The sequence below is a fragment of the Neofelis nebulosa genome, chromosome X, assembly GCF_028018385.1.
Source record: "Neofelis nebulosa isolate mNeoNeb1 chromosome X, mNeoNeb1.pri, whole genome shotgun sequence".
Classification (NCBI taxonomy): domain Eukaryota; kingdom Metazoa; phylum Chordata; class Mammalia; order Carnivora; family Felidae; genus Neofelis; species Neofelis nebulosa.
In genome coordinates, this window is record NC_080800.1 from 28,355,964 (window position 1) to 28,382,633 (window position 26,670).

General features: G+C 36.6%; 1 protein-coding gene across 16 annotated transcripts in view; it reads right to left on the reverse strand.

Annotated features, from left to right (window-relative positions):
* Positions 1 to 26,670, reverse strand: part of DMD (dystrophin) — a 2,138,536-nt gene that overhangs the window by 1,424,710 nt on the left and 687,156 nt on the right. For all 16 annotated transcript variants that reach the window (XM_058713880.1, XM_058713888.1, XM_058713887.1 and 13 more), the window contains 2 exons: positions 22,854 to 23,004; positions 3,479 to 3,598 (listed from right to left, as the gene is read on the reverse strand). In XM_058713880.1, the coding sequence (XP_058569863.1) occupies positions 3,479 to 3,598; positions 22,854 to 23,004 (271 nt within the window). The remainder of the gene's footprint in view (positions 1 to 3,478; positions 3,599 to 22,853; positions 23,005 to 26,670) is intronic.

Consider the following 26,670-nt stretch of genomic DNA (forward strand, 5'->3'; position numbering starts at 1 on the left):
ATACTTTAGAAGGAGATGTAATAAAGTCCTCCAGGACTGAATATTGTACATAAATTACTAATCTCAGTTATTTAGCCAAGGTATTTAAAATCAGTTAAATGGCATCACTGCTTACAAATCAGACTCTCTGTGCATTGATATCCCAGAACCCTCAAAAGTGAAGGACGAGTTTATGACCTGTGGTGACATTGCTGAGGGACAAGTTGAACCTCTGAGAGAGAATCAAATTAATTTACAACAGACTGTACTTTTCAGAATATTGTCCTTCATAAGCCATGCTATCTTTTAGAATCCCTAAGCATGTGTTCTGACCTAACTTTGTTTTTCTTCAAATCTTTTAACAGAAAGACTTCTAAAAGTCTTTTAAAGTTAGACAAACTCTAACTTACAATACAGTTCATAGAATTAAGTCAACACACGTAAAAAATATTCTACGAGGAGTATTTTCAGAGCACTAACTCAAAATGATAAGAACACGTCCCTCTCTTATTACACTAAATCAAAGACTTCTCTTTCTAGTTTGCCCCATCTACATCTCTTAACTGAAGACCACTGGGTATCTATTTGGAGGCTCTGGATGGTGCTTGAGCACACTGGAATGAAAGAGATTAAGGCATTGTAATGGTGGAGAAAAAAGCTGTGGAATAAACATGCAACACTAACAAGTCTAGGCGAATAAACTATGGACCAGACCTAGCTCCAGTGAAAGCCCTCAAGGATTCTTCTCAGATCCCTGCCAGGTTTGTTCCCCCTTATATGGAGTCCATATACCTGTTTTTCTCTCTTAAAATTCTTCCCATTCTAACAGAATTCCTCTGGGCGCAGCACAAAACATAATAATAGTCCACGTTTTCTGAAGCACACATGGAATTCTTATTATGTGCAGAGAATACCTGTGCTGCTGTTACAGTGCCTCTTGTATTTATCTTTTTATCCTTTATTATTTCTTCTCTCTTCCTCCTTCTCTGCCCACTTCTCTTCCTCTCCCCCTTCCTTTTAAAAATTCAACTAGTTTAAGAGCAGATCATATCACGTGCAAAGAACCTAAGAGAGAATCATGAAAATTTCAAGTCTAATGGGAGCCCAGCATTCCAGAGTAATTCAAACCAAAGGTTAAATAAGGCATAGAATTCAAGCATGGTTTCCTCTAGCACTGAGGAAAGTGACAGAATGAGAAGAAAGAAACATTAAAGCTGGGGCATTCTCACCACAGAATTCCTTCCAACTCTGCCCTTTTAGATACTAGTCTAGATTAGCTACAAGTCAGGGCACAGTAACGGAAATGTAGAGAGAAATTAGGATATCAAAAGGGAAAAGGGCGTTGAGGGGAAAAGAGGAGGTTTGGAAGCAGTAGTCAACACTAATTACTGGGAGGTGATCACGGACAAATGCAGAGGGGGTCTATATAATTTAGGAGTAGCAAATATATGCACAGCTATCTCAGGAGGTATCTCTGGGCCGAAGAAATAAAGACAGAAAATAAGGCAAAAAAGAAAGCACATAGGATAATAAATAGAGAAAACCTGAGGGACACAACTCAAATGATCCTAGTTAAGATCCAATTCAGTCAACATCTGTGAGTGCTATGGATTGTTCTTCAAGGTGGTCTAGCCTCACGGACATCAAGGTGGAAAGATTATATTCTAAAGCTAGTTGTATTAGGTCTAGTAATACCAAAATGGATGTCTTTCAGTTGTTTTAACTAGAAATAGTCTATGACTTAGAAAAATGGGTGTCTTAATTTTTTTTTAACCTGTCACCCTCCCAACTCTGCCCCCTAGCCTTCTTTTATTGTCTCTGAAAATTTCTGAGGAACGCTGAGTATTACATTTTTACCCATCTATATATAATTAGTTACAACGCTATTTTATCAGAACTATGGAATTCTTTCCAATGGTCACAGCAGTGGCCTATCAATACAATCCTTTAGCTGGTCACAAGTGGTGTGTGTATACAACATATGTGATCATATATATGATATATTATAATATCAGGTGTCACAAGCCTTTCTACATCTGTAATCACCGCAATTTCACTGAATCATAAGCATTTAACATGGGTGACTAATATAGGTCAAATGCTCGGTTGTAGCAGTTCAAGAATTTCCTTTTTGTCATTTAATGATAGAGAAGAAGATAACATTGTTAAAGACTGGCAGTCTAAAGCAGTAACCTGAGGAAATGACATTTTCCTGGGATAAAAAAATACAATTCACACAAAAAGAGAAGAAAACAGAGATAAGGCTGTAAGAAACTGTGTTACAGGTTAGGTAAGAGAAATGATGTTTAGAACAACCTTGGGCTGATAAAGCTATTTAAGCCCACACTGATTGGATCCTTAGACATGTCAGACTATTGGCCCCTAACAATCACATAGAAAAGGCAGGGATTTCATGATTTCACGGGTTCAATGAATGCCTCAAGTATTATTTGCAGTTCTGTGTGTGTGTGTATGCGTGTATGTATATATATATATATATATATATATATATATATATATATATCACAATCAGAACAATAAATTGTTCTATTTTTCCTTAATGCTGATGTTTTGGTATATGTACATATTGCTTCATTGAAAATGTTCTCTTTTCTTTCTTTCTTTTTTTTTTTTTTACAATAAAACATCATTGTTCCCAATTAGGAAGAAAAGATAAAAATACAAAAACACCCACCTTACCCTTTGTTACTATATACTGGTTATATTCCCAAGCACACAATTACTATGACTCAAGTTGAATGAGGGCTTGCTTCTCCAATAAAACTTCCAAAACTTAAACACCCTTCTATGCCCTCATCAAGACTATAACTGAAGTTTTCTAGGAAAAAAAAATATACTGAAGGTGTTCAATTTCTCATTATTTGATTGAATCCTTGTGTGTGTGTTTTTTAGTTTTGTCCTCTTCCCAGCTGTAGGTTATTTTTTATTAATGTTTATTTTTGAGAAAGAGAGAGAGACAGACTGTGTGTGTGTGTGTGTGTGTGTGTGTGTGTGTGTGTACACATGAGTTGAGGAGGGGCAGAGAGGGAGGGAGACAGAATCCGAAGCAGGCTTTGCACTGTGGACACAAAAGTCCAGGGCTCAAACCCACAAACAGTGAGATCATGACCTGAGCTGAAGTTGGATGCTTAACCCACTGAGCCACTCAGGCAACCCCGCTTGACTTCTGAAGAGGGCATAAGTAATATCTTCTGACCACTTCTCTAACACATATTATTCAATTACAATTTTTTTTAAAAACAGCCTTTGGGGAAATACATGAATGCAGGTTTTTTTATTATATAATATTGTGAACAGTGCATAGTTAATGAAAGGGAAATGTGCACAAAAGGGACATAATTTGAATTTGTTTAAATTAATACACTCCATTGTAAATGTGTAATATACAAATTACATTATAAATTTTCTAAATATTTTCTGAGTTGCAGTTAATTATTTTGAATGATAACATTAGTGTATTAAAGAAAAATAACCTGACCTTAAGCTGTTCTTCCAAAGCAGCAGTTGCTTGGTCTCCACCAGATTCATCGACCACCACCACCATGTGAGTGAGAGAATTGACCCTGACTTGTTCCTGTTCTAGGTCTTCTTGAAGCACCTGAAAGACAAAAATAAAAACAAAAATAAAAATAATAAAGGTAATTAAAATAATAGTTCCCTGAACTGAATGCCAAAAACATTTCTCCCCAACTGTGTGGGATTTGTGTGTCATCTTTTAGGTAAGGTAATGTTTTCTTAAACAAGAACCATTCCAAACATATTTTCTGCTATGGTGCTCAGCAAAATTGGCATACATTTACTGTCAACTGTTGGAAATACAGAGGGAACATCTGTTGAAAAAGGTATGGCAGGATGTTCTACACCTTATCCCGCCTTCACTCATTTTTTGAAGGACTTTTCTCCTAAAATTACCGGCTGCCTCTGGCATCGTCATTGTCTCCCTCTCTACTGAAGTTCTCCCTTATCAACACACACAAAACAAACTCTCTTGACCCAACAAACCCTTTCTACTACTGCTTTATCATTTTTTTTCCTCTTCACTGAAAAATATTTCGTTGTCTACACTTACTCTTTCCATTTCCTTACCCTACTATTCTCTTTGCCAACTATCCCATCGAAACATCTCCTGTAAAGGTTGCCATCAACCTCCAGGTCCTCAAATCCATTCTTCTTTCATTCTCTTCTCATGAGTGCCATGTATCACTCTTCCGTGATTATCCTTGCACCTCACTGAGTCCTGCTTTTTAACCCCTTTACTGGTTCCTTCTCGTCTGCTCAACTACAAATCAGATGTCAATCCTCTGTATAAAAACCAATGGAGTCACACTTCATTAAGAGGGAAAATACAAATTATTTATCTCCTTAAACAGTATAGTACCTGCCTAGCTCTCTAATCTAGTTGCATACCATTCTTGCCCTCTGATACTATGTTTCAGCCACAATAGTCTTCTCTTCCATCATGTGTCAAGTCCTTGGCTTCACCTAAAGCGTTATCCCTCCATCTCTCTAAATAACGTCTCCTTCTTAATGTTCAAGACTCATTTTAAGTGTCACTTGCCCAGAGAGGCTTTTCATGAAGATGCTATGTACATTTCCTTGTCATTTACTCTCAATCTCTGTAATTTTTTTAATACAACAATTTCACAACTCAGTATTTTCTTGTATATTAGCTTAGTCATTTATTGTCTGTCTCTACTTACTGGAATAGAAGAGCCACTAGAACAGACATGTCCCTTGTCCTTCTCACTACAGACTCCAAGCAACTGAAGATCAATAAACTTTTTGAATGAACGGTGCCAGGTGGAGGGATAAGGGCAATACACACAGATGAATGTGGATAAAGATTACAATCAAAAAGGGGGGATTCATTTTTTTAAACTGTAATCATAATTACACTGACATCACATATAACCACAGAACAGTATTTTAATCTTTCAAACATCATAGTGTACAAGGTTTTTTTTTTTGGTAAAGATAAACAGGGTAAACCGAGTAATAAAATAGAGAGGAAATATAGAAGAAGTCAACAGGGAAGGATGCTCCAATGCCTCCAGGACCTTGTCACGTTACACTAACGGTTATTAAAAAAATCCCTAAATGCATATGCGAAATGTCTGACCATCTAGTTTGCTCCCTGAAATACTTTATTGTATACTATAAGAATGGAGGAGCAGGTTTGGGACAAGATCTGTTATTTTCTGGACAATCGGCACTCCCTGCCTGGGAAACAATGATGCTTGGTACCTACCATAGTAGCTCTTAGTTATGCATGCCCTGTGGTGGATGTAAGGGAATTTATTGGGATTGGTCACACCACAAACTCAAATGTATGCACATTTTTACCCTAGGACTTTCATTTTTTGAGTCTCTTTCATTTTCAGAGCACTATAAAATCACTTACTTTTAGTTTCTCTCTCTAGAGTTTTATGCTATATTTTCAAGTAAAGCAATTTAGAATAAAATGACTCTGCATTTATTTTGTGTGTGGAGTCTATACTGCCTATCATGCCTCTGACATTCCAGAGCTTACACTGGTTAATAAAACTCTTTCTGCCATGAGGCCGAAAATGGAAACATTAACATTCAGAGTTGTCCTTGAAAGTCATGTTGAGTCTGTGTTTTCTGAGTTATATAAGGCAGGACTGGGAACATTTCAAATGTGTCCTCCAGGAATTTTAAGAATAATTAAAATAATATTTTGGTAGCTGATATATGATAAGTTGATGTCTTTAACTTGGCCAATTCTTTTCCCCTATCATTCAAGTATGAGAGTATATATAATTACGTGTATTAAAAACTGAGAAATAATGCTATACTGCTCACATTTTTACATCTAAATTGTTTTTTTTTTTCACTGTTTTAATATATTTTAGTAAAGGAACTTGAGAATATCATTGATCTGTGAAGTGCTAATTTTAAACTCAGGTCTAGTCTTTCTAAAGCATATGTGATCAAATGCATTATTTATTTTCTCCATTCCTTTGATTTCTGATTTTGTTTTGCTTATCTAGTTGCTTTTTAATCAGAAATTCTATTCTTGACATATGCATCAAGGGTTTACTTCTTATGCTTTTGCAAAAGTGCTAACACAAAAAAAAATCACAAAAGCGAGTTGTGACTTGATAGCTTCAAAATCAAAGAGAAGAACTACCTGGATCTGTAGTGAGTAAAGGGAAATAAAGAAACATGGGAAAGGTACTCCATAGTGGCTGAAATTCTGGAAGAGTGCATAGCACTGGAGTGGATCAGCCTAGACTATTTGATTTAAGTTAATTCCAGTGTGTCTTTTTCCCTTCTAAGACTTTTTCAAATCACATCTCTTCTTCTACCCATAATCAGGAATTAAAACAAAAAGGGTTCCACTGACTTTTTTGAGCATACTCAACAGCCTCAAGACAGAAGCTATTGCAACATTGTAATCATCCTTCCTATTTCCTCAGATGTTGCCTCTGAAAATAAATAGAATGCATACCACAGTATTTGCTAATGCCCCCAGTATCATCAAAAGACAAAAGACTATAAAATATCCAACGTCTAGAGTTCATTTTTTTAAAGTTGATTCTTAGAAGTAGCAAAATGTCACATACAAAAAGGTGAGATTAAAAAGTTAAAATTTTTTTGCCCACCTACGTATCCATGAATAAGGGTGTTGAACGCTGGCAGAAACTATGCCCTTCTGCTTCCCTCTTTGAAAAAAACACAGATTCTCAAACTACTATTTTTTTTAAATACATTAAAAATTTTAAGCTATTTTAAAATTAATTTTAATTATTTACTTATGTATTTGAATTTCTCATAGCTGGATTTATACAATAGACATTTATAATAGATTCGCTAATTAATCCTGAAATAGGAGCCAAATTATTCCAAATATTGATGTATCCCCAGAGATATATGCTAACATTTTTGCCTGTCAGAAGATAATAGCTTCAAATTAAAATGCTGTAATATACGATTGTTAAAGTATGTTTTTCTTTATTAAAAGTATATAAATTATTTATATACATATAAGTACATGCTAGGTATTTTATTATGCATTTCTTGGCATTATTTTTATTAAAGTACTCCTTTTGTTACACTTACCACATTAAAAAAAAATTGTCATGCTCCTAATTAAATTTCTTTACCATTATTAGATAGATACAAATGTCAGCAATGTTTGCTCTCTAATGTCAACTAACAATCTTTATTTTTCCTTATGACAAGAGAAAAGGCCAACAGTGAAATGTAACATTAAAAATGCTTAGATTCGACAAACAGATTTTGTTATACCTCTGTAAATAATTCTATTTCTTATAAATTATTCTGTAGTTAAAGGTCCTGACCAAATTTGTTATTCCCTTAGTACATATTCACAGTTTTGTGATTTAAATATGACTTTTCTTCCATTCTCTTCAAATGTCACCAGTGGTAGTAAATTCTTCTTTCCCTGACCCATGTCAAGTTGGTTTTCAAAAACTGGCTTAGAACAATCACTGGAGAAGAGTCATTTCAAGTGTTTACTTCAGACGTTAGCAATTTAACTCTATATTAGTACACATATGAAATAATGCATGGAAAATAAAAGAATGGAAATATGTAAGGCTAGGGAATTATTAGATATGATATCTACAGGTGAAGATGAACAATTAATAGAAATGTAGAGAAACAGAATGCAAAAAACAAGGTCAGTCTCTTATATTCTCCCTAGGAAGCTATCTATATATTATTTCTCTTGGACATCGTAAATGCTCCACAACATGGCATACAAAAGGGCAGTGGCTGCATATGTGCATAGTTTACTTTATTACTCCTTCTACTTCAGTAATAAGCCAACAGATAATTGCCAATACCAGGTCCTACATGCACACACATAAACACACACATCTAGAAACAACACAGGTCATGGACTATGCATGGATTCCCAGCCCATCTACTGCCCCTTACAGATTACTTTAAATTAATATAATTAAAAGATGTTTAATAAAATATTAGGTTTAAGTATTTTTTACTTTTTTAGTTTAGCCAAAAATATGTTCATGGCAAGAAGGACTGATGAAAACAAAACTTTCATCAAACATAAAATTTGCAAAAAATCTTAAGAAACTAGAAGAGTTTCCACAAACATGGCTAAGTCCAATATCTAGGAAAGTAATATTTTCAAAAGTCCATCTGAGGGGCGCCTGGGTGGCTCAGTCGGTTAAACATCCGACTTCAACTCAGGTCATGATCTCGCAGTTTGTGAGTTTGAGCTCCTCCTCGGGCTCTGCGCAGACAGCTCAGAGCCTAGAGACTGACTGCTTCAGAATCTGTGTTTCCCTCTCTTTCTGGCCTTCCCTTGTTCATACTCTGTCTCTCTCAAAAATAAACAAACATTAAAAAAATTAAAAAAAATAAAAAGTCTACCACAAAAGCAAAAAAAAAAATCCCTAGACACTTATGAACAATTAGCTAATGCAATACATGTGGATATGAACTGATTTTGTTTTCAAATAAAAACATCCTGGCTGAATCGGAAATTTTATGATTTCCTAAGAAATGATAAGAATGTAGGCAATTTAATCTTCTCTTTACCTTTTCTCTTATGGCCATTCTTATTTCTTTCTTTCTATCAGCTCTGCACTGGCCTAGGCTCTATATTTCCTGCTTCCCTGAATGAAATGATCTGGAAATGGTTTCCCATTTTCAGTTCAATATTCACTTAGATAAGCCTAATTGGTCCCAGTATGGTCTAGTTCTTCAGGAGGATCTATTTATAGTATGTAATTTTATAGTACATTTGCTGAATACTTTTGAAAAGCTACCTCAACAGGTCTTTCTAAAAGACCTTCTACTTTTATATCCACTTACTAAGTATGAATGCACAATTATATTAGTTTTTATATCAGAACCCACTGTTTTTACTTTTTTGTTAGAAAAAAAAATGTTTCAGCCAACTCCAAAGCTACCAAAGAGGGTAGCCCTAAAGACCATTTCAATGAAGACATTAGAAAGATTTTAAAAACCTAAACTTTCCAGTTGCAAAAAAGGAGGCTCAATAAATATGAAAAATTGTTTTAAATAGAGCTGACAATTAATGTACCCGGCCTCATTCAGACTATAAGTGGGATTAGGGTATGGTACGAATGACAGACTCATAAAAATACATGTATGTTTAAAGGTGTAGGATCTGAAGTTAGATTTCCTAGGTTTGATTCTTGGATGCATTGCTAACAAGCTATGTGACCTTGAGAAATACTCCAACTATACCATGCCTCAGCTTATTAATTTTCCAAACTGGGATGAGAGGGTACCTATCTCTTTAGTTGGATAGGAAACCTGAATATAATTGTTTAGCACATTGCCTGGCACACAGTATAAACTCAATAAACAGTAATAGCTAGTTAATACTAAAAAGTACTCACATTTTGGCACATTCAGAACAAATACTTTAATTTTAATTTTTTTAAGTTTATTTATTTATTGTGAGACAGACAGAGAGAGCGAGCAGGGGAGGGCTAGACAGAGAGGGAGAAAGAGAATCCCAAGCAAGCTACATTGTTAGCACAGAGCCCAATGTGGGGCTCAAACTCACGAACCATGAGATCATGACCTGAGCTGAAACCAAGAGTCGGACACTTAACCTACTAAGCCACCCAGGTGCTCTCAAAACAAACACCTTAAACCATACCACAAGAACTCAAGAGACACCTAATTCACCCTCATCTAATTCATGATGTCTATCATCCTCTAATAGGTATTATGAGTACAGAAAGGGTGTGGTTTTGGATATCCAAGAACTGAAGTTACAGCCAACTGTTAGGATCTGGAAATATACAAAATAATTTTAAATCCATAAGTAAGTCTTTAACTCCCAAATTACTTACAAGATATTAGTATCAGTAGTTTTAAAGTAACTGATCTAGTGAGCTCGTTGCTAAAAAATGAGCTTGATCAGAAAAGCTTTATCATGGAACATGGAGGACATACCCTAATCAATAAATAGTAGACCTCAATTGTCATACTTTTCCTTCTTCCTCTATAACCCATGTAAGCATGCATGTATCCATACATCCTGCCTATAGTTACACCACTGAAATCAGAAGTTAGATCAAGGTGAACACCAAGAAAATCTAATGAATAATCACAAAATGCCTTTAGCCTGACAATAATTGATGCAAAAGAAGAGGAATATCGGGAGAGAGGGGTGGGGTAGAAGTTTGCAGGGGCAGCACAGAGGAAGTGATATGCATTGATTGGCTAATAGCAAACAGATGTGATATTGAAGTCTACTGATGGATAGCAAGACTCTTGCTCAAACATTACTGCCATTCCCATCATAAACCTATTTTGTTCTATGTCCCCTTTGTAGTTCGTTTTGCCCTAATTTTCATGAAAGAGCTGCAGGATTAAGGCTGAAAAATCATTTCCTTAACCATTTTAATTCTGAGCATTTCAGACCGGGCCACCACTAATGTGTTGTCTTTCCCAATGCTTACTCTCAGTTTGAGGACTTATATGCAGTCTCTCCATCTCTTCCACCTAGATATTCCCAAGCCAGGGAAACCAAGCACCACAATTCCCCATCTCTTTGCTACTCTCTGCATTTGCTCTAACCTCTAGGATAGCCACTGGTGTCAAACTTGCTTGCAATCTAATAAAAGAGGCGAGAGAAGCAGGTCAAGTTGAAAAGCCAGAGTGTGCCAATTACTCGTTAAGTTGCCTTAGGCAACTCTTTAGCCTCATTGAGCATATTTATTTAACCGAAAATTAAGGATGTGAATCTTTCCAAGAGGTTTAGAACTGGAATTAAATGACAAAATACATTAGAATCAGCTACCACAATGCTTACAGTTGGTACATGGGGAGGAAATGCTTATTTTCTTCTATTTCTGACATCATCACCATCTCATTCAATTCTTCGACTAAGATCTATGGAAATAGCCCCTCTGGGCATCAGTATTTATTGCCAAAACTTTTGATAATCACATCATATATATTCTAATTACTAAATATTCTCAGTGTACTGAAACTACAGAATGTCATATAAAAATGTCTGATTTAGTAGTTTTTTCATTCTCACTAGATGTGATCTAGATCTTTAATTGATAATTGATTCTCAAATATTATCCATGGGGCACCTGGGTGGCTCAGTCAGTTGAGTGTCCGACTTGCTATCAGCTCAGGTCAGGATCTCTCCAGCATGGGATGGAGCCCTGTGTAGGGCTCCCTGCTGAGCAGAGCCTGCTTGGGATTCTCTCTCTCCATCTCTCTCTGACTGTTCCCTGCTCAGTCTCTCTCTCTGTCTCTCAAGATAAGTAAACTTTAAAATAAATGAATGATGGGGCGCCTGGGTGGCTCAGTCAGCTGAGCGTCCAACTTCGGCTCAGGTCACGATCTCACAGCTCGTGAGTTCGAGCCCCGCGTCGGGCTCTGTGCTGACAGCTCAGAGCCTGGAGCCTGCTTTCAGTTCTGTGTCTCCCTGTCTCTGCCCCTCCCCCACTCATGCTCTGTCTCTTTCTCTCAAAAATAAATAAACATTAAAAAATTAAAAAAAGCCAAAATGAAAGAATGAATAAATAAATAGTATCCAGTATAAATTATCTCTGCAATATGTAGTTCCATTGAATAACAGAGGACTACCAGTTGTACCACTAGAAATCCTTTGTTCATAACAAAACTATTAAACATCAAATTATTGTATACTGTACCAATTTTATATTCCTTAGACACAGCGCCACATTCAACCTTATTTTTAACAGGAGAATGGATTTATGGTCTTGCATTTTGTTATAAGATATATGAATATATTTTTCAAGAATAATTATTCTCTTAAAACTCATATTATCATATCTTTTGTGGCTTTCTTATGAAAAAGTTTCCCCTAAAATGCATTCTAAAATGTTTTATATATATATAAATAATTCATTTACATTATTAATGTTGCATTACCTATTCAAGGGAACTGAAATTAATTGGCATTGGTTCGGAAAAACAGATACTTTACATGAGACTAACTCCTTAAGTGACAGAGTCCCCTGTTTTCCTTTATGCTCCCCAGAGCCAGAAACTTTTTTGTTAAATTTTTTTTTAACATTTATTTATTTTTGACACAGAGAGAGACAGAGCATGAACGGGGGAGGGTCAGAGAGAGGGAGACACAGAATCTGAAACAGGCTCCAGGCTCTGAGCTGTCAGCACAGAGCCCGACGCGGGAATCGAACTCACGGACCGCGAGATCATGACCTGAGCCAAAGTCGGCTGCTTAACTGACTGAGCCACCCAGGCGCCCCGAGCCAGAAACTTTTAATAAAGAGGAATTATAGGAGAAATTAAAAATAAAAAAAATAAACCTAGTGTCTCAAAGATTAGGGCATCTTGGATAGTTATACTTCAGTAGATGTACTGATGGATTTATTTATTTGTTTTTATTTTAGAAAGAGAGAGATAAAGCGAGAGCAGGGGAGAGGGGCAGAGGGAGAGAAAGAGAATCTCAAGCAGGCTCCATGCTGAGAGTGGAGCCTGAAGCTGGACTCAGTCCCACACCACTGGGATCGTGACCTGAGCCAAGATCAAGAGTCGGACGCTCAACTGACTGAGCCCCTCAGTCACCCCAATGCACTGATGTACTTTAAAACAAGGCCATGATATTTTGAGCAATGTAATGGTATTGAATCAGTATTCAGTGATTTTTATGAACCAATTAGTAATCTATTAGCTGGAATCACTTGATCTGTTAAAAAAAAAAAAAAGAACATGAGCACGGATTTCATTATTATTGTTGTTGTTGTTATTGTTATTTTAATTTAATTAATGGATTATCTAGTATATAAACTTATCCTTGGAATCTGGTGCTTGTTTACAGCTTGTTGATGGGAAATTAGATGCTTTCTCAACTAGATTTCTTTTTAAATTTTTTTTAATGTTTATTTATTTTTTTGAGAGAGAGAGAGAGAGAGACAGAATGTGAGTGGGAGAGGGTCAGAGAGAGGGAGACACAGAATCCGAACCAGGCTCTAGCCTCTAAGCTGTCAGCACAGAGCCCAATTCAGGCTTTGAACTCATGAACGGTGAGATCAGACCTGAGCCGAAGTCAGACACTCAACTGATTGAGCCAACCAGGCACCCCTCTCAACTAGATTTTAAAAAATTAAAACTGAGTATCATACATATACGACTCTGTAGACTATAAAGTGTGATACTGTCCTTTTCCACTTTAGCTTGTCACTTCCATATATCAAAAGAATATTATTATCACACAAATTAATTTTATTTGGTTTGGAGTCATATCTTATAATAACACTTAAGGCCATTCATATACTTACGGGTACCACGTATTATTATATGTGTTTTTTATGTAATTATGTTTCCAATGTTTTTATCATTCCTATAAAGTGGATATCATCATTATCATTAACATCATCCTCATTTCATAGTTGGGGCAACTGAGGCACAAAATCATTAGGTAACTTATGCAAAGCTATTCAAGTCACAAGTGACAGGAGCTATGTTTTAATCCTAATCAATATGACTGCAGGGTCTATAATGGATTGCCTCGGTATAAGAGATATTAATATAGCTTAAATAAGCTTAAGAGATAGACACATCTGTTTTCTATAACTATACGACATAAGGCACATAAACAGAAACTTAAACTCTTGTGTGTAAGTGTACGTGCATGTGTGTGCACTCACTTGAGTTCCAGGTTTTAGCCCTCCGGTGACACGTGAATTAACCTATTATATTTTATTTATTTATTTTCTTAATATAGTTTGTTGTCAAATTGGCTAACATACAGTATGTAAAGTGTGCTCTTGGTTTATGGGGTAGATTCCTGGGGTTCACTGCTAAACCTATTATATTTTAAAGGCCACTACTACAAAGCTAGCTTTAAAAATATACACACATATAGACAATAGTTAGGTCCTAGTATATGTTCTTCCTGTTTGAAAGCAGGGTTAAGATTGGGTTATCTTAGCAATAAATGTTCATCAGAACAGTGTTTCATGTCTTAGCTTCTTTCATTAACTTTCCTCTCATAAATCTTTCCTATCTTGGAACATATTTCTTTCCCTCTTAGAACATATTTGTATGGAGATGGTCATGGGATCTTCTCCCACGTGAGAGAATACATGTTTTTCTCCCATGGTTCCTATTCTGTGTCCCTTGAGGGTCAAGTAAGGTCTATATGGAACGTAAAAAAAGAAAAAGTGTAATGTCTCTAGGCCCTCTCTCTCCTTTCTTAGTAAGAATCTGGGGGAAAAGATTAAGTTGTAAGGCCAGCTTTATTTTTTTTTAATATATGAAATTTACTGTCAAATTGGTTTCCATACAACACCCAGTGCTCATCCCAAAAGATGCCCTCTTCAATACCCATCACCTACTAAGGCCAGCTTTAAAAAAGGGCCAACCAGAACTAATTTAGCCTATGATTGAGACCAGAGGGCAAAAAGTCCTTATAATTTCTATCAGGTTCAATGTGACTCACACCACCAGAATTTTGCACATAAATTTAAGAACAGAGTCTTATGATTACAGACAGTACAGTTTGTCCAGCTGGTGGAGTTTGCATATATTCCTCATGAACTGACCATCCTGTGGCAGGTATCCAGCTAAAAATGTGATTCCATCAAATGGACTTCCTTTTCTGCATAAGCAAGGGTTACAAGTTTCATTTCAACAGACATACCTAAGTATGACTCCTGGTGGCATCTTCTGCGCTATTTATGAAGATGCCAAGGTTACAACCATTAACATATTTTAACAGGAAATGAAACAGGGATAGAAGAACAAATGTGAGGGGTAGTGAGAGGGCATCAGGGATTATATCTCCACGTAAACTGCTTTATCGATGTGTTCCTTCCTCACCTGTAAGTTGTTTCCTTGCCCCTACTCACAATTTTTTTTCTTTATTTAACTTGTCAGATTTATGTGTCTGCAAGGAAGGAAGCAATGATGAGGCTTCCGTGTGGAAGAGAACTAGTCAAAATAATTTAAAGCGTCTGCTACAAAAAAACCCATTTATTGAGCATCAATTATGTACTAAGTATTTGGCTAGGCAGTGGAGAAATCAGAAGAGGTCTATCTGGTTCTGTGGCTGTAGCATAGTATTTTTTCCTGATTATATTGTTTATGTTTACTGTGATAGCCATCAAACATTCATTAATCACTTCTAAGGGTAAAAGGAAATAAATTGGAATTTCATAGCAGTAATTAATAATGTACTTATAATCTTACTAAAGATTGAGGAGAGCTAACTAGACACTAAAAGCACTACTTGATTCCATGGCATTCTGAGGCTTTTCAGAATCCGCCTCCTCCTTCCAAATACTGCATTTCTACTTAATACTGTCTATTTTTTTCTTATCCAATTTTGGCTTCCTAATTGCCCAGTCTCACAATCTATTATTTCAAGCCCTTTGCTCATTTCCTACATTTAGTCCTGCTGCTTGTGCTGTTGATTTCCAAAATGTTCCTTATACCTGTTAACAATTTTCACTGACATGACTCCATTCAGGTTCTATGTACTCTCTGCACTACCTTCCTAACATATCTTCTGGCCTCCTATTCATCTGTGCTCTGGTTTATCTTATAAGACGTATCTTCCTAAAAAATTAAGATAAATTTTCCTAAACAACCACTCTTTAGTTTCTCATCAATAATAGCTACCTATTACTGATAGAGTAACTCCAAATGCCTGAGTCTTGAGTTCAAGACCCTTCACGATCAGGTTGTATGTAGTCTTTTAGCACTGAAGATAGTGTAACACATGATCCAGGCAAGTGACATACACCCTACATTTCTGCCACGTCATTTCCTTTGCTCAAACAAGTCACTGTTTTTAATATTCTCAAGTCATTTGCCATATTCTGCCTTGTACAACGGTCACTTGTTTTCTGTGTCTTTATCTGCTGTACGAACCTGTGACTTTCCTGAGGAAGATTCCATATATATAGTCAATCTCTATATTCTTCACAGCATATGATGCTTTAATGAGTGTTTGTTCAATGATATGGAACAGAATGCGATGGGATAAAATGAAATGCCAAGTCCTTTAGCCGGATTACACTTAAAACTTCCCCATTACATGCACATCTAGATCATTTTAAAGGTCACCAGAAGAGGGTTATTTTACAATCTTGGCAACCCAAATGCTTGAGATTAACTAAGCTGCAAGCAAAGGATAAGTGACTGAGCTTCTAAAAGACTATTTAATTTGTATTCATCAGTAGTCAACATGGAACATTCAACGAAGTAGGAGTGTAGAGCACATGTCATATTTACATCTGCAGATTCTAATAACTAGTATGGTAAGGATTTTGTGGACGCTGTTACTAAGCCAATGTAGGTAAAAACAAAAAGTCTAAATCTCTCAGAAGAATTGGAAACTTGGCCAGTAAACTAAGCCTTCAACTACATCTCAGTCCGACTGTGCTTTGAAACAAAAGGTTCCTCAGTCAAATACTCTCATTTTGATGAAAACACCCCCCCAAAAGAGCAAACTTCCTTCCCATTAATCAATGCCCAAGCCCACAACACACTATGACTCCTCAATAATACTGTCACTCCTTCAAGGGAAACCCTCAGTCCTTATCAACATCATAGTCTGTCTCTGAAGACAAAAATAACCCACCAGAATTATTTCCACCATGTTCCTTAGCAAAGGGAAGGAGAATTTCAATTTATTCCTTCCCAAGAGAATAAATTTTGGGTGGCTCAGATCTGAAGTCAACCTATAAATGCTCTCCCCAAAGCAAAAGCCTTGAAGACCAACTGGTTTTTCCAAATTCTGTGACACACTCCACTTTTCCCAGTTACCCAGAGTTAACCCTTTGGCTACATTTAACAGTAACCGCCAATAGAGGTTTGATTGTTTTGCCTTGCCTAATTGGCAGACTCCATACAAGTGACTTATCTCCATGACATTGTACAGTAGTTGCATTTCTAGCCTGCCTTGTAATAAAATGCTGTACAAGTGGACGTGGCAAAAGGTCCTGTCACAGAACACAGAGAAGCGTATCTGTGATATCCATGGTGTACTTGCAAGGCTCGCCAACTTTTTTTTTCTGGCCTCCAACAGACGGAGAGAGGGAGGGAGGGAGGGAGAGAAGTAGGGAGAAGGGGAGACAGAGAGAGAAAGAACCAGGCAGAGGCCTCTGACCTGAGCAGAATTTAAATGGATTCCGGGCCACAAAATCTGTGTCTCTTCTTTGATTTGTCATCTGTAATCATCTCTTAGAAAAAGAAGGAAGATGACTAAAGAATGTGATGTCTATCTATACATAGCTAACAACCCTACATGTTATCTTAGGTGACAAGTGTGGCGATGCAGCTGGGTGGAGTTGCTTTCCTCGACTACTAGGGTTGCTGATGTATTTGGTTGTCACGGGAAATTGCCTTATTTTCATTCACCTACAATTCTTGGGAAGAAAAGCTGCAAAGCGAATTGATGACTACTTAAATCAGGCTTTAGTTTGGACTCAGTTACTTTAAGAAAGAACATTTATCTTTTTCTGTTTTATGAAACATGGCAAGAATAATAACAACAAAAAAACATACTCCTTTTAAGTATGTACTTTTAAGAGAATATATGTTACCCATTTAAATAAATTCAACTACTGGGGCGCCTGGGTGGCTCAGTTGGTTAAGTGTCTGCCTCTGGCTCAGGTCATGATCTTCTGGTTCCTGGATTTGAGCCCCGAGCTGTCGGCACAGAGCCTGGGGCCTGCTTCAGATTCGGTGTCTCCCACTCTCTCTCTGCTCCTCCTCCGCTCATGCTCTGGGTCTCTCTGTCTCTCTCTCTCTGTCTCTCTCTCAAAAATAAATAAACATTAGAAAATTTAAATAAATTCACCTATAGAGAACAAATGGATGGTTATCAGAAGGGAGGTGGGGGATGGGTGAAACAGGTGATGGGGATTAAGGAGTGCACCTGTCCTGAGGAGCACCAGGTGCTCTGTGGAAGTGCTGAATCACTATACTGTACCCATGAAACGAATATTATACTGCCTGTGAACTGGAATTTAAATAAAAACTTTAAATAGATAGATAGATAGATAGATAGATAGATAGATAGATAGATAAATTTAACTCCTTTATAAATTGTTTCATTTTCTTCTCCGCGTAATTGCTTCAAGTAAAAAAGATTATTATCAATTGTCAGGCTTTCTCTTATTATTCTGCCATTTCTCTTTTGGAATCCCTCCTGGCTTCCTCATACTACAGAGATCCAGTGTCAACATCATTCCCTCTGATGTTACCAGCCTTACTCTTGCCCTTTCCTAAAAAGCCTCACATTCTAAAACCAACAGAAAAATTAAAACCAGTATTATTTCCAATGTGAAGATATGGAGAACATGAGAAAAAGTAATTACTTTTTTAAAGATTATTTATTTATTTTGAGAGAGAGGGAGAGGGAGAGAGAGCACACTAGCAGGGGAGGGGCAGAGACAAGGGAGAGAGAGAATCTGTGCTGTCAGAGCAGAGCCGGACTCGGGGCTTGACCTCACCGTGAGATCATGACCCAAGACAAAATCAAGGGTCAGACACTTAACTGACTGAGCCCCCTAGGTGACCCTTATGAAAACTACACATTTATTTAGAGTCAAAGCTGGATAGTACTCTGGCCTCCAGGTAAGAAGGCTGTCACGTTGAGTTCTTTCACAAACCAAGCTTGAACCAAGGATTTAGGTGCAAAGAGTTTAATTGGGAAGTGATCTCAGGAGGCATTATGAGTGAGAATGTGAGGCAGTTTACCTCATGGACACCTGGGCCCAGTCTTGCTGGGACACCTTTGAGAGATTATGGGAATTAAGAAACACCTTGGGATTGTCCTACCATGGGCCAAGGATTCTTGGGCATTTATCCATCATCTCCCATTCCTCATGGGTTAATTAATGGAAGCTCTCAGCACTAACTCTGCTTCCTTCCCACCCCCAAACTAGCTGAGACTCTCTTGTGGCAGCAAATGTCTTCAGACACAGAGAAGCCATTAGTATATACAGAAACTGCCTGCATGGCACTTCCAGGGCAGACCAAGGGGAAGAGGGTTGCATAGTGTCTACAATAGGAGTGCATGATGCACACATGAAATGTGGTCCAGTTTGACATCTAGCACTGGATCTAAGTTCTTTATCAGATGTTCACTTAAAACCTATGTGACAGGGGCGCCTGGGTGGCTCAGTAGGTTAAGCGTCCGACTTCAACTCAGGTCACGATCTCGCAGTCCGTGAGTTCGAGCCCCGCATCGGGCTCTGGGCTGATGGCTCAGAGCCTGGAGCCTGCTTCGGATTCTGTGTCTCCCTCTCTCTCTGCCCCTCCCCCATTCATGCTCTGTCTCTCTCTGTCTCAAAAATAAATAAATATTAAAAAAAAACCTATGTGACAAATTAGCCTCTTTTCATCACAACTTTCACATGAAAATTAGAATACAGTTGATGTTTTATTTTTTTCCCCCTGGGTGCAGAGTACCTGGATTACCATAGCTATAGCTGTCCCCATACTGCTCCACTGTAAACTCCTGTGGCCAAAACGGCTGTGAGGGCGGCAAAAGCGAAGGCCAGCCTTGTTTGTTATTGAATCAGAAGCTCATTACATAAGAAAAGAACTCTGCGATTTAGAAGGAACAGTATCTTGCATCTGCAAAGAATAACTTCCAAGCTACCTCTGAAAAATGTTATAAAAAGAAACAATAAACTTGAGCGAGATGCAGATTTAGCAGGAATGAGCTGAAGGAGCAGATATTTCCTTTCAAAGCCATGAATCCAAGAACCACAGAATCCTAAATAGAGTTGTCAGATAAAATCCAGGATGCCAACTAAGATCTCAATTTCAGATAAACAGTGAATAATTTGGGACATACTTCCACTAAAACAGTATTTGTTGCTTATCTGAAATGCAAATTTAACTAGGTTTCTTGGATTTTTATTTCCCAGATTTGGCAAGCCTACTCTGGACCAATTATGAAGGTTATTCTGTGTGTGTGTGTGTGTGTGTGTGTGTGTGTGTGTGTGTTTCTTGATGGACTGAGCAAGCTCTTGTTCCTATGGTAAAACCCAGAGCTAGTTTTATAATGGCTATTAGAATGAAGCACTTTCAAAATTCCAACTTAGAAATAACTGTCACTATTTGCAGGCAACATGACTTTAAACACACAAGATCCTAAAGACTCCACTGAAAACTGTTAGAACTAATACATATAGTAAAATTGCAGGATACAATAACATTATACAAAAATGTGTTTATACACAGGAACAACAAACTATCCAAGAGAGAAATTAAGAAAACAACCCAATTTACAATTGCTTCAAAAAGAATAAAGTGCCTAGGAATAAATTTAACCTAGGAGGTGAAAGATCTATATACTAAAAACTACAAGATATTGACGAAAGACTGAAGAAGACACAAATAAATGGAAAGATATTTCATGCTCATGACTTAGAAGAATTAATATTATGAAAATGTCCATATTACCAAAGCAATCTACAGATTCAATGCAACCCACATCTAAATTCCTACGGCATTTTTCACAGAACTAGAACAAACAATCCTAAAATTTGTACAGTGCCATAAAAGACTTGAGTAGCCAAAGCAATGCTGACAAAGAAGAACAAAGCTGGAAGCGTGATCTTCTCTGATTACAAACTATATTACAAAGCTATAGTAATCAAAACAGTATGGTTTGGGCATAAAACACACACACACACACAGATTGAGGGAATGTAATAAAAATCCAAGAAATAAATGATGCGTAGGTGGTCAGTTAATTTACAACAAAGGAGGCAAGAACGTACAATGAAGAAAGGCCACCCTCTTCGATAAATGGTGTTGAAAAAAGGGCAGAATCACATTTAAATGAAACTAGACAACACTTACACCATACACCAAAATTAACTCAAAATGGATTAAGACTTGATGTATGAGCTGAAACCATAAAACTCTTAAAAGAATACATAAGTGGTAAACTCCATAACAGCAGTCTTGGTGATGATGGTTTTTTTTTTGGATTTGACTCTAAAAGCAAAGATAATAAAAGGAAAAAAAAAAACAAATGGGACTACATCAAACCAAAAAGCTTCTGCACAGCAAAGGAAACCATCAACATAATGAAAAGAATAACCTAATGAATGGGAGAAGATATTTGGAAATCATATACCCAACAAGGGGTTAATATCCAAAATATATAAAGAACTTAAACGACTCAACAACAAAAACACAATCAGATTTTAAAATAGGCAAACGATCTGAATAGACATTTTTCCAACAGGCACATCAAAAGATGCTCAACATCACTTATCATCAGGGAAATGGAAATGAAAACCATAATGAGCTCTCACTTCACATTTGTTAGAATGGCTATTATCAAAAAAAAAAAAAGAATAAAAGAAAAGAAGAGAAAAGAAAAGAAAAGAAAAGAAAAGAAAAGAAAAGAAAAGAAAAGAAAAGAAAAACACGAAATAACAAGTCTTGGGGAGGATGTGGAGAAAAAAATAACCTTGTCCACTGTGGTTAGGAAAGTAAGTTTATGTAACCGCTATGAAAATCAGTATGAAGTTTCCTCAAAACACTAAAAATAGAACTATCATATGATCCAGCAATTCCACTTCTGGGTGTCTATCAAAACAAAATGAAAACAATAACTCAAAAAGATATATGTCCTCCTATGTTCATTGCAGCATTATTTACAATAGCCAAGATATGGAAACAACTTCAGTGTCCACTGATGGATGAGTAAAGAAGATGTGGCATGCGTGTGTGTGTGTGTGTGTGTGTGTGTGTGTGTGTATGTATTTATACATACATATATACATACTGCAATATACTCAGACATAAAAAATGAATTCTTGCTCTTTGTGACAACATGGATGTACTTTGAGGGTATTAAGCTAAGTGCAGTAAGTCAGACAGAGAAAGACAAATACCATATGATTCCACTTATATGCAGAAGATAGAAAACAAAACAAATCTTACAGATAAAGAGAACTAAATGGTAGATGCCAGAGGGGAGACGGGTGAGGAGGTGGGCAAAACGGCTGAGGGACAAACTTCCACTTCTAAAACAGTAAATCATCTGTATGCAATGTACAGCCTGGTATGACAATCAGTAATATTGTAGTGCATGTTTGAAAATTGCTGTGAGGGTCCATCTTTACAGTTCTCATCACAAAATAAAAAAATGTACAACTCCGTATGGTAAGGAATGGTAACTAGACTTATTTTGATCATTTCACAGAGTGAACAGATTTTTGAATCATTATATCATATACCTAAAATGTATATTATGTTATATGTCAATTTTAACTGAATTTAAAAAATGGATACTGAAGAAAAAAAAGAAATAAACCTGCAGAAATCCTACTCACAGAAACAACAAATGCTTTTTGGCGACCAAAGAGCCTAACTTGTAAATATACCAATAAACTGAAAAAAGATATGATGGAAGTATTGCAAATAATAGATTCTGTATTTCACAGAAAAGCAACGTTACAGATGTTCATTTTAATCAAACTTTGCCTGTTCTAAGACTTTCTGAACTGAAGGTAAAAACGTACAAAAAATCATGTCTTATTAGTTTAATTTGCATTGCAAGTAATCCCTACAGAGTCCCTCTTCCAAGAAACCAAAACTTTAATAAATCACATATCCAGTGTTGTTGTCCTCCAGGAATGCATTTGATATTTTTTCAAATATGAAAAGCCTAATTATGCCACATTTGAAAAACACAAACGTTTCAGAAAATATTAGGTAAAAATGACTCTCAAACTCTTCCTAACTGAAGCTTTCATTCTTTCCTACCTGTAAACCCTGATATATGTATAAATGTGTGTATATAAAACACATATGTATACACAGAGTTTGTTCTCCAGAAGAAAGCAAACAGCATTAAATATACTAACCTTATGTTGTTGTACTTGGCGTTTTAGGTCTTCAATATCAGGTCCAAGGGGCTCTTTCTCCATTTTCCTTGTTCTCTCTTCTGTTTTAGTTAGCCAATCATTTAACTCTTTCAGTTGCTGATTCTGAAGATCCATTAGAACTTTATGTAAGCTGAAAATGTGAACGATGTCTATTACTACCTCTATCAAAATAACTTTACTTATTATTATTAAACCTAGAAGATAAAACTGTTGACGTTTTAATCTATGGCATGTTCACATTGTTTGGCATCTAACAGACATTAAGAAGAGAAGCAGAGCCCATGATTAATCACCACTGAAGTTATTCTTTCTCCGACTTATTATAGTTCATACATCTTGAGTTTTAGAAAGTTTCACACAACTAACTAAATGTGAACATGTTAAGTAAAGTGTGACCGATCTCTGATAACTGAACTAACAGCATATCCTAGAAATAGTTCATTTAGACCTCCATTATTTTAATATGTATGGTGATTAAAGATGGCCACAAATTTTTTGCCACTCTGCCCCAGAATCTACTTCCCATCCTCACGAATATGGACTAGCCTTGTGATTTGTTTTGACCAACAGAACAGGGCAGACGTGACACTCTACGAGTTCCAAGTATAGATGCTGTAAGGGAACAAGGAAGCATTTATACTCTGCCTCAGAACCCAGCTGCCATGGTGTTAGAAGACCAGGCTACACTCCTGAATGATGAGAGGCCATGTTGTAAGTGACTCTAGAGGATAAAATGCTATCTTAAAAGTTGAGCTTCCTGCTGAATGCAGCCCAAAGAGTGACCTCAGCCATATCACAATTGCAGAACAACCATCCAGATGAACCCTGGCCACATCCCTGCTCTACAGAATCATGATGTAATTATAAAGTATTGTGTTAAGCCACTAAGATTTAGAGACATTTGTTATGCAGAAATAGATAAGTGACACAGATGTATTGTTTACAAAGATGTAAACAACAGTGGCCTGGGTAATGAATTTAAAGCCTGGCTATATGCCCTAAAACCAACTTAAACCTTCTCAGTTAGATTGCCAGGATCAGGGACAAGGGACAACATCTTGCTTATCAATCTTCATGGTGAGGATGAAAATTAAAACAGGTTATTTTATCCATACAATAAAAATATGAGACTCAAATGAGAAGTGTTAATAACTATTTTGAAGTAAATGTTCTTCATGAAGACAGGTTTAAAGCATTTTTAGGAAACTACAGTATGCTGAACATTAATCTTATAACACTAATAAAGAAAACATAATTTGAATTAGGAATTTACTATTGTGATTTATAAAATTTTTACCAGAAATTTCCATTAGTCAGCAGATTTAAATACACAAAATACACACATAGTTGAGGGTTTAATATAATTTAGATTTCACCATTTACTGATCTTTTACCTTTCACAGACATGTTCACTGAGGCACACTGCAGTCAAAAGCCTATGAGAATAAGCTTTCTTTTATCAAGCAAAAAAGGCAGTCATCTTCTTTTTATGAGAAGTAACATAAGTGAAGAAGCACCCATTTAAGTAAAAGCAAAAACTCCAAGATGCTAGTTTAAGCCTCTTCGATAACGAATATCATCCTTACATTGTAAAGTATATAAATCATTCACTTTATTGGTTCAGTCTACCCCTTGAGAACTGACCCGAGAATAAGATTTCATGAGAATTAGCTACAGTATCACTCTTTACTTTTGTTGTTTTTCCTGCCCAGTTTGTCTTTACATTAAGATACAAATCTCACCTTTCAGAAACTGAAGAAAAACTCCCACAATGTTATTTATACTTGAAGAACTATTACAACACACATTTGTTAGAGTTAATAAGCAATTTAATTTTAAAATATTTACTTCCTTTTTGTAAACTTTTAGACAGACATTTCATTCAACAGATATTCACTGAGTTCCATACCTATGCTGGAAACTCCTAGTGAGTAGGATGTCCCTGTGGGGAAGCCTCTGTGAAGAGTGAACTTTGTATGGCTTTCCTTTGGCCTTTAAGATCAATTTTTTTAATGTTTCTTTTTGACATAGAGTGTGCCAGTGGGGGAGAGGCAAAGAGGGCGGGGCAGGGGGGCGGACAGAGGATCCGAAGCAGGCTCTGTGCTGACAGCACGGAGCCTGATGTGGGGCTCGAATGAACCATGAGATCACAACTGGAGCCAAAATCGAATGCTCAACTGACTGAGCCACTCAGATGACCCTAAGAATAATTATTTTCACTATAATGTTCAAAAATGTTTTTGCTTTCCCAAGGCTGTTACTTTAGAAACTCTTAATTATTCAGTAACGTCTGGTCACTATTTACTGCTTTCCGTGCAAGCGTTATATGGAATAAGTTAATAGGTGGTAAAAGGTGCTATGCTTCCTCTGCTCACTGAGGCCTGCAAATAGACAGCCTCAATATATGCAGGTGAATCGCAAGACAGAGTTCTCAGAATGAGCAGCAGGGAAGTGAATGAACAGTGGCTCCTGGCAATGCCTGAGCAGAGACAGAAACAACCACTAGGAGGCACTGCTATCAGAAGCCTGTTTAGAAGCCTTTGCAACACAAATGCCCCTTTTTTAAATGTGGTAGAAGAAGGGGTAACTTTAGAAAGGGGTGGGGGATAACTACCCCTTGGGTGAAAATATCTTTAAAATAAATTTTTAACTATATTGGTTAACATGTATTCAACACTTTTCGTGTGATAACTCTGTTAGTAACCATAAAATGCACTATTTCAGTGGATCCTAAATGATGGAATGAGATCTATTTGTGCTTTGCAGAATGATTTTCATGGCAAAAGGAAAAACTTATGAAATTATTTTAGTATGTCTTGGCATATATGTATATGGCTGAACAATATATGCATATGTTTGTATACACACGTACATACAGTGAGTCTACATATAACTTCAATGCATATATAAAATCAAACAGTTTAGGATGAAGCTAAGTAAAGATAATTATTTTAAGAAGGAGTCTTAAATATAATAAAAGTGCAGGGGCAACAGGGTGGCTCAGACAGTTAAGTGTCTGACTCCTGATTTCATCGCAGGTAAGATCTCATGGTCTTGAGATCAAGCCCCGTGTTGAGATCAAGCCTTGAGGCTGACCCTGCTTGCAATTCTATCTCTCCCTCTCTCTCTGCCCCTCTGTGGCTTGCAATCTCGCTCTCAAAATAAATAAACACTTTATTTAAAAAAAGAGTGCAGATATGAAAGAAATTGTGAAGGTGGAACATGACTGACATGTTTGAAAAACACCGAATAATTACATTTGGTCTTCATTATCACTTACTGAGGTAGATAATACCATTATTCTTTTATTTCTGAGGACAGTGGAATTTGGGAAGGTTAAAGAACTTGCCCAAGTTGTCTCAGTGACAAGCTAAGACAGTATATAAATGCTAAACTATCTGTGACCCAAGTCTGTGCTCTTAACTTTGACTTATCTTCCTTCTTTATGGACTTACCTTCCTTCTTTATGTTAGGTTGGGTCATATGAAGCTGCTAATACATGAGTTTTCTTTCCATGAAAATGACAATTTCATATTGTTCAATTTAAAATATTATTAAAGTGAAAAAGAAATTCCACATTTCCAACTAACATTCTAAAGATGCAAAAAAATTAGGGACATTTGTCAAATTCATAAAATAAAAATCTACCACCCATGGACAAGAAAAGAGTTTGCTTTCTCCTTGGTTTCATTTTATGGTTTTCAGGTGGTCATTTGGAAAGGCCTGTAAAAGCGAAAGGAAAATGAAGGATAAATACGTGACTGGCAATGGAAGGAGAAGACCGTGGGACTAGAAC